The sequence below is a fragment of the Neofelis nebulosa genome, chromosome 9 (assembly GCF_028018385.1).
Source record: "Neofelis nebulosa isolate mNeoNeb1 chromosome 9, mNeoNeb1.pri, whole genome shotgun sequence".
Taxonomy (NCBI): Eukaryota; Metazoa; Chordata; class Mammalia; order Carnivora; family Felidae; genus Neofelis; species Neofelis nebulosa.
In genome coordinates, this window is record NC_080790.1 from 140,174,619 (window position 1) to 140,190,887 (window position 16,269).

A 16,269-nucleotide genomic window follows, 5' to 3' on the forward strand; every position below is an offset into this window, starting at 1 on the left:
CTGTAAAGCTGGACGCGGCTGGTCAGCTGAAAGGAGGCAACGTGTGGCATACTTTGCAAAATCACATTTTACTTTGAACCACAAATACATTACCGTTTGCAAACAAATGACATGTGACTTGACATTGAGGTCAGATAGTCGCTTAGCACAGTTTTAAATGCACAGCTGCTTTCGGAGCCGCCTCTTAGATGTCTGGGCTCGATCTAGAGAGTGAGGGGCTCAGACACGTTTGGCTTCAATACTGGCTTTGCTGCAGTGATCACTGACCGCCACACAAGCAGCTTTTGGCATCGAGGACAGGACACACCAAAGGGAGAGTTACAGGTCTGTGAAGGACTAAATCTTACTATGGGAACACAGAACCCTAAACTGCTGTCAGCTGTTTGAACACCTTAGTGGAAGTTGTTGCGGACGAGGACGCATGCCCTCTTGAGGTGAAGTCTGGGAATCCGTCCCTTCCGGCGCTTGTAACACTAGAGTGTCCTTGAGATACGAGGGCTGCACACGTTGCTGCCCAGGAGGAAAGCAGAAAAGCACCTGTATCTCAGCTCCCTCCCGCCCTCGTCCGTCCCAGACGTGTGCATTAGGGGCCGTCGAGAGGGACAGGGAGTTTATCCCACAATAAATAGGGTTGGAATACAGGCTTGGGCTTCATCCCCCGGGGGAAGAGGAACAGCTGGCCTGCATGCAGACACGGGTGCTGGGGTCCAGGCTGAGCCGCCGGTGCCTGAGCGTTGTGATGAGCAGAACCGGTGTCTCCTTTTGGCAAAAGCATCAGTTCACACACAATACAGGGTGGGGCTGTCGCACAGACTGACAGGTTTGTAGGACGGCAGGGAAGCAGCTTAATGGCCCAGCCAACGTGGTCATTTTTAATGCCAGCTGACCCAGGGAGGGAAATCATCCTTGGTTCTTCAGTGTTTGACGGGACAGTGAGCTGGAGAACCGGGCCACAGAACGTGCAGGAAGGACACGCAGACCTGGGAAAGCCAAACACGGGCCCTGTTGAGAGAAGGGGCACAGGCCTGCACACAGGTGACAACCACCACTCCCTGGGCTTGCTTCGTGTGACAGCCAAGACTGCGTCCTGCCTACGAAGAAAGGTGTGTGCACCCACCCCCCAGGGAGATGGGGCCGTCGGTGGGGGCTGTGGAGTAGCCCACCCCCCTCCTGCCTGCCTGAGAGTCAAGTGTGGTGTTCCAAGTCACGGCCTCAACTGCTCTCGACCAGATTTTGTTCCCTTAAGACCCATCAAACCAAATCCCAAGTAACAATAAATACACTGGTTTTCTCCATCACGACATTGCTTAGAGAGATCAAGAGCCAGGATCAAGCAGTCCAACAAACATCCTGAAGGTCCAGAGTGTCGCAGGCAAGCAGGGTTTCCCGGTGAGAGGTGAAGGGTGGGTCCCCCCTCGGGGGGGCTAGCGTCTGCGCGGAGGCCTGCTGGCGTGTGTGACGCTCGGGCATCAGGATTTCACAGTGACACGATGCTTGGAGTAAAAAGAGAGAGAAACCGGAGTCTGCCCTGGTTGCATTGATGCCAGAGCTCCGCCTGTGGAAGGAGGCCGGGGGAGGCCAGTGGGCATCCCCGAGGGGCTCAGCTGGGCCGGGAGGGAGCTGTGTCCACCAATGACAACCGGAGAGAGCCAAGACTAATGTTTCGAGACGCCAACTTCTGCAATTCCAGAGTGTTCAGCAGGCTCTGGAAACCCAGATCTCTGCGATGTGAGCGCAGGGGCTGTGGTGGTTTGCGGAAGACCAGGCGGTGCAAAGGAAAGATGCCGAAATGACCACTTGAGGATCGGGTCGGTCTCAGGCACATGAAAAAAAATAAAACCTCACGTTTTGCTCGCGTAAAAATGCGAGAAGATCCTCAGGAATGTACCATGGCGGGTGGTGTGCTTTGGAATGAAAGCGGTGTCCCTCCAAGGGAGCAGGTGTGCAGGGACAGCGGCATCAGTTGAGGGGCAGGCGCGTCCCTGCCGGGCGGCCGCTCACACGGACACATCCCTGGGGCCCTGAGCGCCGGGGCGTCTGGGCGGTGTGGGAGGGGTGGCCGCCCTCCGGGCAGAGGCCAGGCTGGGCTAGAACTGCTGCGTGAGGCGTCTGTAGTGAGGTAACACCTGGCCCTCGGGAAGGTAGAGCGCGAGTTCCAAGGCCACCAGCACCGTGAACTCAAACCCGATCAGATCCCTTCTGTTGAACCGAAACCTTTCCTCCAGCTTCTGCACGGGAGGAGGGAGGAGGGAGGTTATGCGGAGCCCCAGCTCTGCACCAGCCGCTCCGCCCCAGCCGGGTTCTGCACAAGCCACGCCCCACCCTGGTCCAGAGCAGGTCGGGGGCGGAGCCGGGGGCGGAGCCGGGGGCGGGGGCGGGGGCGGGGCCGGGCGCACTCACGTCGATGAGCTGCTTCACCTCGCTCCTGCGGAGGTCGCTGCTGATCTTGGCGGCGAGCAGCACGCACGCCCCGGCGCATAGCTTGCGGTTCTGCTTGTTGAGTTTGCCCTGCAGGACGAGCTTCTCGAAGTACACGTAGGCCATGGACACCGTCACAGGCTCCAGGCTGCACTCCTCAGAGAGGTTCCGCATCTCCCGTTTTAAACTGCGGGTTTACACGGAAGCCGGGTGCTGACGGGCAGTGGAAGTGGCCGCCCCTCTCCCTGCTCCAGGGTGGCCCTCCGGGCCGTTGAGAAGGCACCATTTCCTCCAGGTGGGCACGGCCGGCGTTAGGGGCCGCAGCTTGCTGGACAAGCAGGCGGATGTTGGCTTCCCCTTGCCCCTCCCCCGAGGTGTACCGGGTAGCCCATGCTGGCCTCCAGGGGCCACCACAGAGGACAGAGTCCCTGCTCCCCTGTGGCTGCGAGAGAGACGATGTGGGGAGAAACAGCACCGCGGAAAGGCCCTGAAGCAGTGTCTGGACCTTCAGCGAAGCCCGTTGGTGCTGGTGGGGGGGGACAGTGAGACAGTGGGGTGAGGAGGGCCCAGGGAAGGGCGATCCCCAGGAGTCCCAACTAGGCCAGGCTGCCTGGGCTCCGGGCGGTCCACCGCTTAACTCGCTGAGGTCTTGGGCAAGCCTCCTCGGCCCTCGATCCCGTCTGTCAGATGGGGTCACCACAGTGCCCACCTCCTGTGTGGTTACGGGCATCAGGGAGCAGGGCGAGCAGGTGTGGGTGCAAGCAGCACTGAGGGGGCCTGACCCATGGAGGTGGCGGGCGGGGGGTGGGGTGGGGTGGGGAACTGCTGATATTGGCCTGGTCAGATAGCAGGAGGGGACTTGGGCGGGGCACATTGGACTTAGCAAGCTCAAGAACCTACCAGAAACAGGAGAGGGGAGGAACGGCCTCATCACGGTGGCAGGGCCCAGAGATCTCTCCTCAGTCCCCTTACCTTCTGATTTTGCTCAGTGTCAGTTTGATGTGTGGGAACTTCTCCCGGAAGGTCTCATTCATGTCCTTCTTGAGGTCAGAGGGCTTCACGTACTCTATTACCGTGGTCTGTGTGAGAGAAGGCCGCAGGGTAGGGGTCGGCCCCGCACAGCCCTGGGGGCCACCCACCCGAGACCCTGGGGGCTGATTTCACGCTGGCCTGGGTCTGCAAATGGCTTCAGGCAGCAGATCGGAGGAGGACACGTCTCAGGACAGAGGGTCCCAGAGCCTGGGATGCAGAGTGGTGACCCAGGCTGCCAGGGTGGTGTGGTCAGCGCAGCCTCTGGCCTGCTGCACACCCCCTGCTGCCCCGAGGTGCTGGTGCCCTGGGGTGGGGGGCCCAGTAGCCCTGCCCTGGCGGCTCGCCCGCAGCCTGCCCCTGAACACCCAGAGGCATGTGGACTGGGCCTGCACCGTCGCCCCCCATACCATGTAAGATGCGAAGATGAGGACCCGCTTGTGCTTGCCACAGGGCCATTGTGGGTCGTCCAGGAGGTTGGGGTTATACTCCAGCGTGTCCCCTGCGTCAGTCCCTGTGTGCAGAGGACAGCCCTGACCGACCATGAGCCCAGGGCTCTGGCCAACCCAAGCCTCAGCTGGAACCCTGGACTAGCCCCTGGGGAACAACACTTCTGGGGTCTGGGAGGGACTCTAGGCCACGGTTCCCTGTCCCTGAGGGCTGGGTGGAAGGATGTCCTGACCGAGAGACCCCTGCCCCTGCCCCGGAGCTGTGTGTGGACATGGGATCTCTCCATTTCCTGGGTGGATGAAGCACAGGCCGTCTGCTCCCTTCTCCCAAGCCTGGCTCCCCGTCTGGACCGGGGGCTATAGGCTTCAGTGTGATTCTGGTCTGCCTGCCACAGTGTGTCCCTTGCCCAGCTGGTGTGGCTGCCTGCCCGGCACCCGGTTAGGGCACGTGGGGTACCTAGATCCGTGCCGGCTGGTGCTGACTTGGCTGGGGTAGGTTTGTATCTTGACCCTGGCAGAGCCCGGGGGATGCTGGGCCGGGGTTGGGGTGGCAGGCCGTGGCTGTCTGTCTTGTGAGTGACCAGGGCGTTGGTAGGGTACAAGAACTTGGCATAAGACACCACCTGGAGGGGAACGGGTGTCAGGGCTCAGTCCCAGTCATCCCCGGGTCCACAGCCCCTCGTAAGACCAGAAGTCCAAGCAAGCTGTGCCTTACTCCTTCTGCTGCAGGCAGCCCCCACACGAATGCCACCCGCATGGGGACAAGGAAGGACCCACTGAGAGCTAACGCTCCCGGGCATCCCTCCCTGTTACACCAACACTTGACGCTAGTGTTATCAGTAACAAGAACGTCCCAGAATGCCACCTGCGCCATCCCCCACATGGGATCTGCAGCACAGGAACCTTGCTGCCTCTGAAGCCCTTGACCTCTGACTTCCAGCACGGAGGCAGCGCCTGGGCCCCCGCCCAACTCACGCCGTTTCCCATCAGCTCGCTGCTGAGCGAGGTGAGGGGCCTGTCTTCACAGGGCTGTGTGGCTTCCTCCCGACACCCTGCACTTTAGGAGTCAAGAAAAACCCAGCTCCGTGTTGATCGCCTGGGCGAGCACAAGCTCCCAGCCCACCCACCAGCCCGGACTGAGCGCGGCCTCCACTCTTGCCTTCCCATCTGCTCCCAGCTCGACGCCCTCCAGCTCAAAGACCATCTCGGAAGACACGGAGACGCCGCCCGACGGATGCCTCTGCTTCTGGCCGTCCACCCGCAGGTCACTGCAATGCACGGGGGGGAGGCGGCTGCCAGGCCTTCCTCTGTCCCCAGAGGCGGCAGGGGAGCAGGGGCCCCCGCTCTGCGCCCGCCAGGCCCAGAGCCGGGGGACGGGAACTGTACCAGCACTGCCTCGGGCACAGGGCAAGGACCCTGGGCCCCGCGCTGCCCAGTCCTGCCCCTTCCCAGCCCCACGGACTTCCTGTGAGAACACCTGCAGGCTGGCAGTAATGGGTCGGCGCCAGCCTCTCCCTAGGCCTCCCCCCGGGCCAGCTTCACCCAGGCCCCTCGCCTGGCAGGTTTCTCTACTGCTGTTTCACGGCAGGTCCTGTGGTGCTATCTCTGCCCTGACGGTCACCTTCCTGGAGCTATGCCGGGATGCACTCGCCAGGGTCGGCCACAGGACGCATCCCCATGAAGAGGACCGTCCCAAGGCAACTGCGTGTAAGTAACGTGCGGACACACCCCTCCCAGAGAACCAGGACCCCAATGGCCTTCGGTGCTCCCGAGGCGCTCTGGCAGAAGCGGGTCTGCTGGCCTCGGCGTGAGGCCACTGCGAGCCGGGGGGGAGGGGGGCCTAGCCCATGGCCCCCTGGTCACTCACCTGACCCGCAGGCCTTCTCCATAGGGCAGGACCGAGAAGGCTGCACACAGGGACCGCTTGGCACAGATCAGCACGATCCTGGGGGGAAGGGTTGGTCAGAGCAGGTGGCGGGTGTTTCCAGGAGAAAGTTCCTTCCCGCCTAGACTTGGGTCACGCAAGCTGCCTGGAGTGTCCAGGGGACAGGAGAGCCAGTCGGTCTGGCTGTCCCAGCTCTCGCCCGTTCCCTGCAGGTGCTTAGCGAGGGTGCTCGGTCCCGCTGGCAGGTGCGTCCCCTCCACAGGATGTGCAGCACAGGAAGGTCTGGCCTGGCCCGTGCAGGCAGCGGGAGGCCAGTGGTCGGGGCTGCTCACCCAGGAGAGGCCAGGCTTTGGAGGACACAAGAGCAGAGGTGTGCACCCAGAGGACTGTCCGGCTCAGGGGGCCTGTCCTCAGCCTACCTGGAGGGGCTGATAGAGCCAAGAAGCACCTACTTCTACGTCCTGAGCCAAGCTGGCCAGGAGGCGCCCCGCGTGGGGCGTGTGGCAGGAAGGCCAGCCCTTCCCCCCACTCTGGGCTCGGATCTACCCTGCCCGGCCCAGCTCCAGCAGCGGGAGACTCCCCTCTTTTCTGGCTGTGACTGCTGGCCCCCCGGGGCTCCCGGGAGCCAGCCCAGCGCTTGGGCCTGTTCCTCAGCACCATCACGGGCCCGTCACACTGGGGGGTCCAGGCCACTGCTAGAACACAGAGCTCCCTGACAAGGCCACTGGGTGGATGCCTGGCAGCACGGCCTCCAGCAGGAAGGGCACGGAGCTCAGATGCCCCAGGGCTGGCAGGATAGGGCGTGAGGGACGGGCGACGGGAATGCCTTCAGGGCACCCACACAGCACCCACAGACCCAGGAGTTCCTCCCGGCTGCCCGTCTACACCCTTGTCTGGGGCAGCCAGATCTCGGCTTGTAGTGTAACCTCCCCGCCGCTGCCCTCCTCTCCCGGCCACGTTCCGTCGCCACACCTGCTCTGTTTCCGATGTCCCTTCACCTCAGCGCTCCTACTCAAGCTGGCGTCCACCAGGTGGCCCTTCACCCGGGACACCGGAGAGGAAGGGGGCGGTGGACCCGAGCTTGAACACTGGGGGAAGCAGGAGCCGCTCGCCGACACGGGGTTCGAGGGCGGATGTGCCGGGCAGCGCCGCGGCTGCACGCGTGGGCCCGGGATCAGACTCCAGCTCTGCCTCTGGGCGGCCACACGCTTGCTCCCGTGGCACATGCGTACCTGCTGTTCCTCGTGTCGTACTGTCGCATGTTCTTGATGAAGTGAGTCTTCTTTAGGCCTTTATGTCTTGGGGAGCCGGATATGTGTTTGGTTCTGCAACGTAAACCCCAGGTCACTCTCCCCTCCCTCTAGAGCCCCTCTGGCCCCAGAGCCTGGTGGCTGGGGCGCGCAGGGTCTCAGAGCCAGCGGGACCCTCACCTCTGAACGGAGGCACATCCCACAGCATCTTCCAGGAACTCGAGAGAGCAGCGCTGGGAGGCAACTCGCCGTCTGTAAAAAGACAGGGCAGGGCCTCAGCAACAGACCGGGGAGACGGCTGCTGTCGGACCTGGAGACGCGCTCGCGGCCTTCTCCCCGCTGGACAGCAGCGCACAGCCATGGTGTCAGGAGCCCGTCTGTGGCCACATCTGAGTCTCAGGCAAGACTCAGGACCAGACTGTGCCAGAACAATGCAAGGGGGACCAGCGCCCTGGTCCACCACTGCCCACTGCCTCCCGGAGCTCAGGCCAGCAGGTCCCGAGAGCCCTCTCTGGCCCAGGACGGGCACGGCAGCTCCCGCTCAGCCACAGCAGGCTGAAGGCAGGGAGGGGCTTCTGGAAGTCTTCCAGGATTGGAGGAATCGTTCCTGGAGGGCTCCCAACCTCCCCCCTCCCCCATGTCAGGGGGCTTCTCGAGCGGGAAGGTTCAGAGCCTGTGTAGGCTGCACCTTCAGGTCAAGATCATGCACCCAGGTTACTGGCACCAAGACCACCACCTGGTCACTCGTCGACTTCCTAGTCCTCGTGGGGGTCACAAGCACATCTCACAGGTGAGCCCTGAGCCCCCACACCTCCCCAAAAGAGGGAGGCTCCGGGGGGCTGAGGCCGTGTGTTCTGTGAAATGACGCTACACGGGTCCTGAGCTCAGCCTGGGCCGGCACGTGCCGGGTGGGTGCCCCGGTGTCCGTGGCACTATTTCACTCCAAACGTGAGCTGAGGGCGGGCTCCTGGGGAGGGGACCGGTGTGGGGGGCGGCACAGGGCAGAGGACGCCACTCCTGGGAGCTGCAGCCTGCCTGGGAGCAACACTGTCCCCCGGCAGGACCCCTGGCTTACGATCCAGGCCCGGTGTGGTCAGGCCACCTCACCAGGTGGAGCCAGCCTGGAATCCAGGTCGCTATGAGCCCGTGAGTCCCCGGGGAGCCGTCGTGCCCTAGGGGCTCAGCCACCCCCGCCTGCCACAGATCGAGTGCCGGATCGAGCGCCTGTGGCAACTCGGCACCTGCCCGAGGTCACACAAGCAGGGCAGTCTGGGGGGCCCCAAGGCTGTCATCACGAAGCCACAGCCCACACTCCGCTTACTTCTTTAAAATGACAAAGACAGCAGAAGCTTATCGAAAATAAATGAGAATTGAACACAGTGGAAACTCTGGCGAAACGCCGGGTGTCCCAGAGCGGCCCCACCTCCAGAGACGGGGCTGGTGGCGGTGGAGGACACCCGCCTGCCGGAGGAGAGTGCCCGGGGCGGGGGATGTCAGTGCGAGGGGAGTCTGGTGGGGGGCGCTGAGGCCTGGCCAGGGTGGCGGGGGGATGTGCGGCAGGGGCCTCCGCGGCAGGTGCGCTGACTGCTCACGAGGCAGCAGGAGGGGCGTGTCGGGCATAACCCAGCGTCCCGAGAAGCCTGGGGTGGGTGCAGGTGAGCACCGTCCCCGCGCCAGGTGAGTAGGTGGATGTGCGGGACCTACCGGCTTAGGCAGAGCCCGACCGTCCCCGGGGGTGTCCGTGTGCTGCTCTGCAGGGCTGGCTCAGAGGCCCCACGGAGCAGCCCCGCGTGGCTTCCTCAGACTCATTTCCTCGGCTAATTTCCCAGGCGATGCTCCAGTGGCTCCTGCGCGCCTGGGAGCTCGCGTGCCCGGAGCCAACAGCCACCTCCGTGGACGCCGGCCCCACACGCGGCCTGTGGCCCGGCGCCCGTTGGAGCGGCAGGCGCGTCACGGCGCTCTGCTGCCTGGCTCACTCCTCCCGTGGGTTCTGGGTTGAGGCAGTCAGCTCACCAAGCTGTTAAGATCTGTTCCCAGTTGCTTTTGCAGACATCTGTGGTTTTCTTCCACTCGTCTCTCCTCGTGAGCATTTTACATACAAGCTCGGTCCTCGCAACAACGGCACGTGATGGGCCGTGCCCTCACTCTCAGTTCGCAGGCGGGGAAACGGAGGCACAGAGCCGGCGAGCAACTTGCCCGAGATCACGTAGCTTGTAAGGCGGTCCTGGGCCCTGCACCCGGGCAGGCGGTCTGTGTGACCACTACCGCTGCAGCGCTGGCTGGGGTGGCTGGAATTGAGGCCGCGCCCCAGACGTTTCCTCAGGTGCTCCCTTGCTGAACTTGGCCTCCATTCCAGAGATGCCATTAGTGCGTGGATGAACACCTGTGGCCCCCGATCAGGGCGCCCCGAGCCGTGGGTCTGGGTGGGCACCTGGGACACGGGAGGCCCGGGTGTGCAGCTTACGGCTTCCCCGGCATTACTGGGCACATCCGTCCGCAGAGGGCGGGGTGAGCTGCAGAACGTTCCGCGAGTGAGTCTGTGGGCAGGAGAGGAGCAGCCTGCAGGCTCCTAGGGATCTCAACATCCTTGGGTGTGGAGGTGACCGCGTCGTGGGCAGCAAAGGCAGCAGGACAGCCGGTGGTCAAGCCACAGGCGAGGCCAGAGCCCTGGTGGTGGACACGCAGGACCTTCCCAGGGCCTCCCCTGGTGGTCAGGAGGGGCTCGCCCTTCCCAGGACATGGAGCAGCGTCAGCCGTCCCTTACGCAGCGCCCCCTTTCAAAGAACCTGCTGGCCGGTCTTTTGGTGGCTTCCTCTGGAGGAATGTGGAGCCCTCCGGGGACTCCCAAGGTGAGACCAGCAGGGCCTCACACACAGCTCGGCAGGATGGGCCACCCAGCGTGGGCGGGCTCTGGCCGAGGGTGCCCCGGCTCAGCCTCTCTGGACACAGCCACCCAGAAAGGCGTCCGTCCGGCCAGCAGGCAGGACAGAAGCCCTGTGGCAGCTGGAGCGGAAGCACACTCCTCGCTGGGGGCAGCGGACGCGGTCAGCAGGAGGCCGGGCACGCCGTGCTCACCGCGTGTGGTCGCCTCTCTGTGCCCGCACATCACGTGCTGCCGGTGACAAAGTGGGGGTCTTGGTGTGCGAGGGGTACTGGCTGCGGAGAGCTTCTGGGGGGGCGTGTGCTGCCCCCAGAGCTGGGCCTGCATTTTACACCCCATTGAAAAACACCACCCACGAACAAGCTACAGAGAACACAGCTCGGGCTTTCTGCCCCCTGCATTGCCTCACCCCCCAGCCCTGGATGTCTGGGCAAACACGGGTCTCCCCTGCCCAGAAGCCTCTCCGTGGCGCCCAGGTCAGTGTATGCGGGATGGTGTCTACTCGCCATCTGACTCTCTGGGGAAGAAGGGGCCAGAGGTCAGGGGTGTGGGAGAGGCTGTCGAGGGCACAGGTGCCCACCGCACTGACCACGGCTTGCTGGCTCTCCGGCTCGCTCTCAGAATTACCCCCCACCTGCCCCCGAAACACGAAACGTGAAACACAAACAGGAAGAGAAATTGCTATTTGTTAGTTTCTAGCACCTGATGGACGTCCTTTACTTTGTAACTACAGAAACGCCCAACGGAGCAGGGGTGCCCACCTGAGGTCTGTTTGAGGGCCGAGGACCACCCAAACTGAGGGGGGGGGGCCCAGGGAAGGGGTCAGGCCAGCTGAGAGCAGGCTGCTGACAGGTACCAGTGCCAATGACCCGAGACGCTCTCCTGCTCCGTGCCCATCCGAGCGCAGCGGCCGACCTCGCAGACCCTTGGTGCACACCTGTCCAGGGAGTAGTGGTCCTGGGTGCCCCATCTCGCCAAGTCCCTGCCAGGCAAAGCACAAACCCCAAATTCCAGCCAACCGCTCAGGGAGGCTTGAAGACCCCTTGGCCATGGGACCCAGGGCGTGGTCTCTGGGGTTCAGGTCTCAGGCCTCTGAGCCACCCTGGGACAGCGCCCCTAAGCTCTAACCTTGGCTGCCACCTCTGGCTGTCCTCCAGCAAGAAGCCCCCGAATCAGAGTTGGGAGCACACTGCCAGATGCGCCACTGAAATTGGCTCACTTTGGACAGGAGCTTGGCAGCTTCTGGAACACGAGGTGGCTCCTGGCCAACATGGCGGCTAAAATGCTCAGCCCCTTCTCAGCACCGTTCTGTCGCGAGCCCTCCAGGATTGCGAGAGTCTGCGTTCCCAGCTGACACAGCAATGTCCTTGGGCTCCCCCGTGCCCCGGCTCACCTTCCTGGTCACGAGTGCCTTGGACACTAACGTGGACTGTGGTGGGCTCAGCTGGGCTCCCCAAAAGTTACATTGAAGTCCTAACCCCTGATATCTGTGACCGTGACCATATTTGGAAGTAGGATCTTTGCAGATGTGACCAAGTTAAGATGTGGCCATTAGGGTGGGCAATGACTGGTGTCCCTCTAAGGAGGGGAAAACGCCAGGTGCAGACAGAGACACCCAGGAGAAGCCACGTGCAGATGGAGGCCGACACTGGGGGGCTGAGGCCACGCACGAGCCAAGGGACACCTGGGGCCACCAGGAGCTGGGGGAGGCAGGAAGGCCCCTTCCTTGGAGCCTCCAGACGGGACCTCAGACCTATGAGCTCTGAGACGGTGCGAGGAAGCCCTGTGTTGTTCAAAGCCGCCCAGCTCACGGTGCTTTGTTTTGGCAGCGAGAGAGGAAGGCACAGGGCCCGGCGGGGGCCACCTGTTTCTGCCGGCTGGAGGAGCCCAGCGTCCTGCCTGCTCGTGGTAAGCGACTGCAGTGTTGAAATGAAAATAAATGCCAAGTTGGGGGCTCGAGAGGAACAGGGATTCCAATGACTTGCTCACTGGCTTAGCAGGAAAAACCACGCCAGACTCAACCCTGAGTGTGAAACACAGCTTTCCTGCTGTGGACTGCGTGTGAGCACTCGCTGGTAACCTGCTTGTGACAAGCGTCTGCTCGCCTGGCCCTGGCCACTGCCTCCCCTCGCCGAGCCCGTGACCTCCCCTGGCCTCACACAGCCCCTCGGGTTCATAGTATGCATGGCAGAAGCACTTCACAGAGGAGTAAACTGAGGCTCAGTGGGGCCTTGCTTCCTGCCAGCGGTCACAGAGCCCCTGATGGGCACAGGTCTGTTCTGCAGGCCTGGGTCGAAGCACCACACTGGTGCAGACTTCTGGAAGAGGCCCTCCCCCCGCCTGCTCCTGGAAAACAACAGATTCTCGACTGAGCCTGCAGCTAGGAGCCCCCTTTGCTAGGCCGGCCGCCCCTCACGCACTCTGCAGCGACTCCCTCTGTGGGCCCGTCTCTGGGCCTGGGGAACTCAGAGTGACATGGACAGTCCCCACATGGGGGGCCCGCTATCTGTCCGCCGGGAGGGACAGTGGGCTCATGACCCGGGCTCACGCCAGGGGTGGAGGGACATGGGGATGGGGGTGGACGCAGCAGGAAGACCGAAGGGCACCCGGACCCACACCATATCCCATCCCGAGCCAGCCTCCTCCCGAGCTCAGGCCCCTGCACCCCCCCCTCCCCCACCCCAGGAATGGGCCGCGCGGTGACACCACGGGCCACGCGGCCTCGCAGGGCTCCTGGTTACGGCGTCGCATCCAGCATCCACGGCCCCCAAGCCCCTCCCTGGCAGGCTGCTGGCCAGGCTGGTTCGCAGGGTCTGGCCCACAGCAGGGCGGCCTGCTTGCTGAGCAGACACGTGGTCCGCACACGCACACGCAAGGGGCAGGGGGCGGCCGGCATCACACGGCGGGGAGCACACGCATCGCTCTCCAGCTGGGGCCCGTCTCCAGGCGAGCCGCCTTCCCTCCGAAGCCCCACGACTCCTCCCATGACAGACGGGCTTTGCCGTCCGCGACCACTTCGAGGCCGAGGGCAAGTGGGCTTCGGGGCTCTGTTTTTAAAACAGATGGACTCCTGCTAGGGAACTAGCTGGTTCTCGGTGTCAGCCTCCTCTCGCACAAGCACCCTCACGTCACCCCCCAGGGGACCGGACGCGGGCTGCCGAGCTGCCGCGTGTTGGGGATTCTGATCCCTTGGCCCCCGTCAGCCCCCCAAGCGCCTCCGGAGCGCAGCCAGGCTTGTTTGTGGAAGGGGTCCAGGATGTCCTTCCGGCCTGCCCAGGAGGCAGCCGCTCCTCTGTATGGTTAGAAATACTTCCGTCTGTGGTGGGACAGTGACCTCGGCAAGCGCTTCTCCACGGGCCACACACAAGAGCTCTGACCCTAAAGTGAGAGCCAAGCTTTGTATTCCGTACTGAACCATCCCAACCAAAACAGCCCTAGAAAAGACCCCAATGCCCGTCTGAGGGCCGGGGGTGGGAGGCACCATGGCGCGTGCAGCCGTGACGACCTCCAGCTGAGAAGAGCCGCCTCTGGACCCCAGGAGTGGCCGGCCTCTGCAGGGCCCTGGGCTGCGGGGCTCCGCACTGGGGCCCTTCCGCACACCCTGCAGCTCTGTCCTGCACACGGTGGCCTTCCAGAGGGACTGTGACCACAGCCCATCCTCACTGCCAGGCCCCAAATGGGTCCTCAAGGTGCAGGTGGGCAGTGGGAGGGCATGGGATAGCCCCGGAACCTGGAGGAAGGGGCGAGGAGGCAGGGTAGTGGCAGCAGTACTGAAGGGGCACCCAAAGCTGCAGCTATGCAGGAGGCTGGGCAAGGGTCTCCGGGGCAGGAGGCGGGGCGTCTGGCAGCCAGGCCTTTCTGGGCACAGGCACACTGGAGGGGCAGGGCTCAAGGGTGGGGGCTGATCTGGCTTCCGCGAAATGGGCCGAGGGCTTCCTAGAAATGGAATCCGAGCAGGCGGAGTGAGTGCAAGCTGGGGTGTGACAGGGCCAGGGACACTGAACCCAGAGGGGACCGGGGCGGGGGGGGGGAGGGCTGGGAGTCTGCACAGAGGTAGGGGGTGTACCAGGGAGCGGGAGCTGTGGGATGGCAGGCTGGGAGGTTGGCCCTGGTACAGAAGACTCAGAAACTGGATGTCACGGTGCAGGAAGAACCCTGGCCCACATGGAGAGGTTGCCCAGGTAGGGAATGCAAGGGGCCGCACAAGAGTGCTCCAGAATCCAGAGGCCAGGATAAAGGCGGGCTGGGGAGGGGCGTGTCCAGAGCTGGCAGGACTGTGTGTCTGGGGGCTGATGAGGGCTGAGGAGCTGGCAGAATTAAGGGGACCGTGGCCCCGGTGTCTGGGGACAAGCCCCGAGGATGCTGACCCCCACATCTTAGACTGACCGGTCCCAAGCAAGACTCTCTTTCTCAGGCTGGCAAAACCAGGACACCCCAACCCTGTGTCTGCGGCTCACAGGAGATCAGGGTCACCTTCTGATCCCCAAGTCCTGTGCCGACAGGGCCCCAGGTGACTCCGATCCCTAAGTCCTGTGCAGAGGGGGCCTGGCCCACTGTACCCCCATCCCTTGGACCCACGCTCCCCGCCCAGGTCACCCTGACCCAGTGTCCTGGGCTGTCAGGTCGCCGGCCCACCTCCACTCCCGGGTCGACGTCCCCAGGTCACCCCAGCCCCGCGCTGCTGCAGCTCAGGGCCCGCACTCACCTCTGGCGTTGCCCGTCCAGCCCGAGCCCCAGGCCGAGGCCGAGGCCGGCGGGCGCGGGGGCGGGCGCGGGGCTGAGCAGGCCCTGGGGCGCCGACGCCCTGCCCGCGATCCCGGGCAGCCCGGGCAGGCTGGCGGGGGGCGCGGGCGGCGGCGGCGGCGGGGCCCCGCGGGAGGAGGGCTCGGGTCCCGGGGGTCCCGGCGGCGGCGCGGGCGGCTCGTGGGCCTCGGCGGGCGGCGGCGGCGGCGGGGGCGGCGGCGGCGGGGCTTTCTCTCCGCCCGGGCCCAGGCTCGGGGGCCGTCCGTCCAGGGAGATGTTGTTGAGGAAGAAGAGCGCGGCCTGGCGGCGCCGCGAGTCCCCGCGCCTCCGGGGCGCCTGCGGCGGGACCCTGGCGGCGGGGCCGGGGCCGGCGGGCGGCGGGGCCCTGGCGGGGCCGGGGGCCGGGCCCGGGGCTCCACCCGCCGCGGCCGCGGCCATCCTCGGACTGAGCCCGCCGGCCGCCCGCCGCTGCCGCCCCACCTGCGCGCACGCGCCCGCGAACGCCGCCCATTGGCCGAGGCGCCCCGCATGCAAATGAACCGCTGTCGTGCTTTTTCATTGGCCCGCACGGCGCGGTGGGCGGACCGCGGAGTTCGCTGGCTTTGGGGGGAGGGGGAGGGGGAGGAGGACGGTGGGCGGCTTCCCTGGGTCCTAGAGGCAATGCCGCTGCGGCGGTCAAGGCAGCCGTGTCACCTAGGGTTCGAATCCCCGGTTCGGAAGCAGGAGCTTCGGGGCGCTGGCGCCCTGTTCTTCTTGCTGGGTTGCGGATTTCGTGGTCAGCCTCCGTTGAGCCTGAGTCTTTAGGCTCCAGCGCTTGTCTCCTCTGGGGTGTGTGTCGGTGCTGGGAGCTGGGGTGTGGGGGCCGAAGCTGTGCCGCCTGCCCTCTGCAGGAGAGGGGGCTTCAGCTTGCAAAGGGTCATCTCCTCGAGGAGCCCCAAGGCTCCTTGGAATGGCAGGTGGTGCCACCTGGCTTCCCTCACTGACTGAGGAAGACACTGAGGGTCTGAAGGGAGAAGGCACTTGCCTGGGATTACGCGCAGATGGGGGCAGTGCTGGGCCTTCAGTCTCAGGCAGGGTCTTGCAGTTCCCTCAGCAGCAACGTGACCTGAGCCTTCGTGGTGCCTCGGCCTCACTTTCCCATTCTGTACCCAGGTGACCCTGACCTCAGAGCAGGTGGCTTCATGCTCGGGTACTGCCCTCTGGAGCCCCCAGGAGCCCATCTGTGTCTTTGGGGGGGGGGGGGACAGGGTCCCGCCACCACCTCGTCTGCTCTGTCCAACTTTCTGCCTGAGACAACGACTTCAGGGTACGGTCAGGATTACTCAGGCTCAGTGAGGGACATCCCAGCACGGGGTCAGCAGTGCTGCTGCAGATCCGGGCACCTGCTGCTGGGTTGGCCCAGTAGTGCCTCTGCGTGTAGCTGCTGGGCACACACCCTGATCCAGGGAATCTTCTGAGCCCCTGCTGGGGAGGGCGTGGGGCGGGGCGGGGCAGACGCAAGCTGGCTGTGCGCTTCTGTGTGAGGGCAGGATGAGTGAGGGAGTCTCCCATCCCAGCTGGGGCCTGCTGCACGGCCACTCCCCCTTCAGTCCCCAGACCCACCTCCCACCGTGG

General features: G+C 64.5%; 2 protein-coding genes across 5 annotated transcripts in view; one reads left to right on the top strand and one right to left on the bottom strand.

The window, feature by feature from the left end:
* Positions 1-16,269, top strand: part of MTG2 (mitochondrial ribosome associated GTPase 2) — a 243,062-nt gene that overhangs the window by 167,930 nt on the left and 58,863 nt on the right. The window lies entirely within an intron of this gene.
* On the bottom strand, positions 50-15,134 carry CABLES2 (Cdk5 and Abl enzyme substrate 2). Of its 2 annotated transcripts, XM_058686139.1 has the most exons (11): positions 14,618-15,134; positions 10,850-10,894; positions 7,212-7,283; positions 7,014-7,106; positions 5,764-5,841; positions 5,056-5,164; positions 4,354-4,519; positions 3,858-3,961; positions 3,391-3,497; positions 2,401-2,605; positions 50-2,228 (listed from the first exon to the last, which is right to left on the bottom strand). In XM_058686139.1, the coding sequence occupies exons 1-11, from the start codon at positions 15,091-15,093 to the stop codon at positions 2,088-2,090; spliced, it is 1,596 nt and encodes a 531-aa protein (XP_058542122.1). In that variant the 5' UTR covers positions 15,094-15,134; the 3' UTR covers positions 50-2,087. The 2 variants fall into 2 exon arrangements, with proteins under 2 accessions (XP_058542122.1, XP_058542123.1); XM_058686140.1 differs by lacking the exon at positions 10,850-10,894.

Bases quoted from the DNA above. Each gene is read 5' to 3' on its own strand.
- CABLES2 (XM_058686139.1), bottom strand. From the start codon at position 15,093: ATGGCCGCGGCCGCGGCGGGTGGAGCCCCGGGCCCGGCCCCCGGCCCC. The intron at 7,107-7,211 runs GTGAGGGTCCCG...TTTACGTTGCAG, and splicing joins GGATGTGCCTCCGTTCAGAG to AACCAAACACATATCCGGCT. The intron at 2,606-3,390 runs GTAAGGGGACTG...GTAAACCCGCAG, and splicing joins ACACTGAGCAAAATCAGAAG to TTTAAAACGGGAGATGCGGA.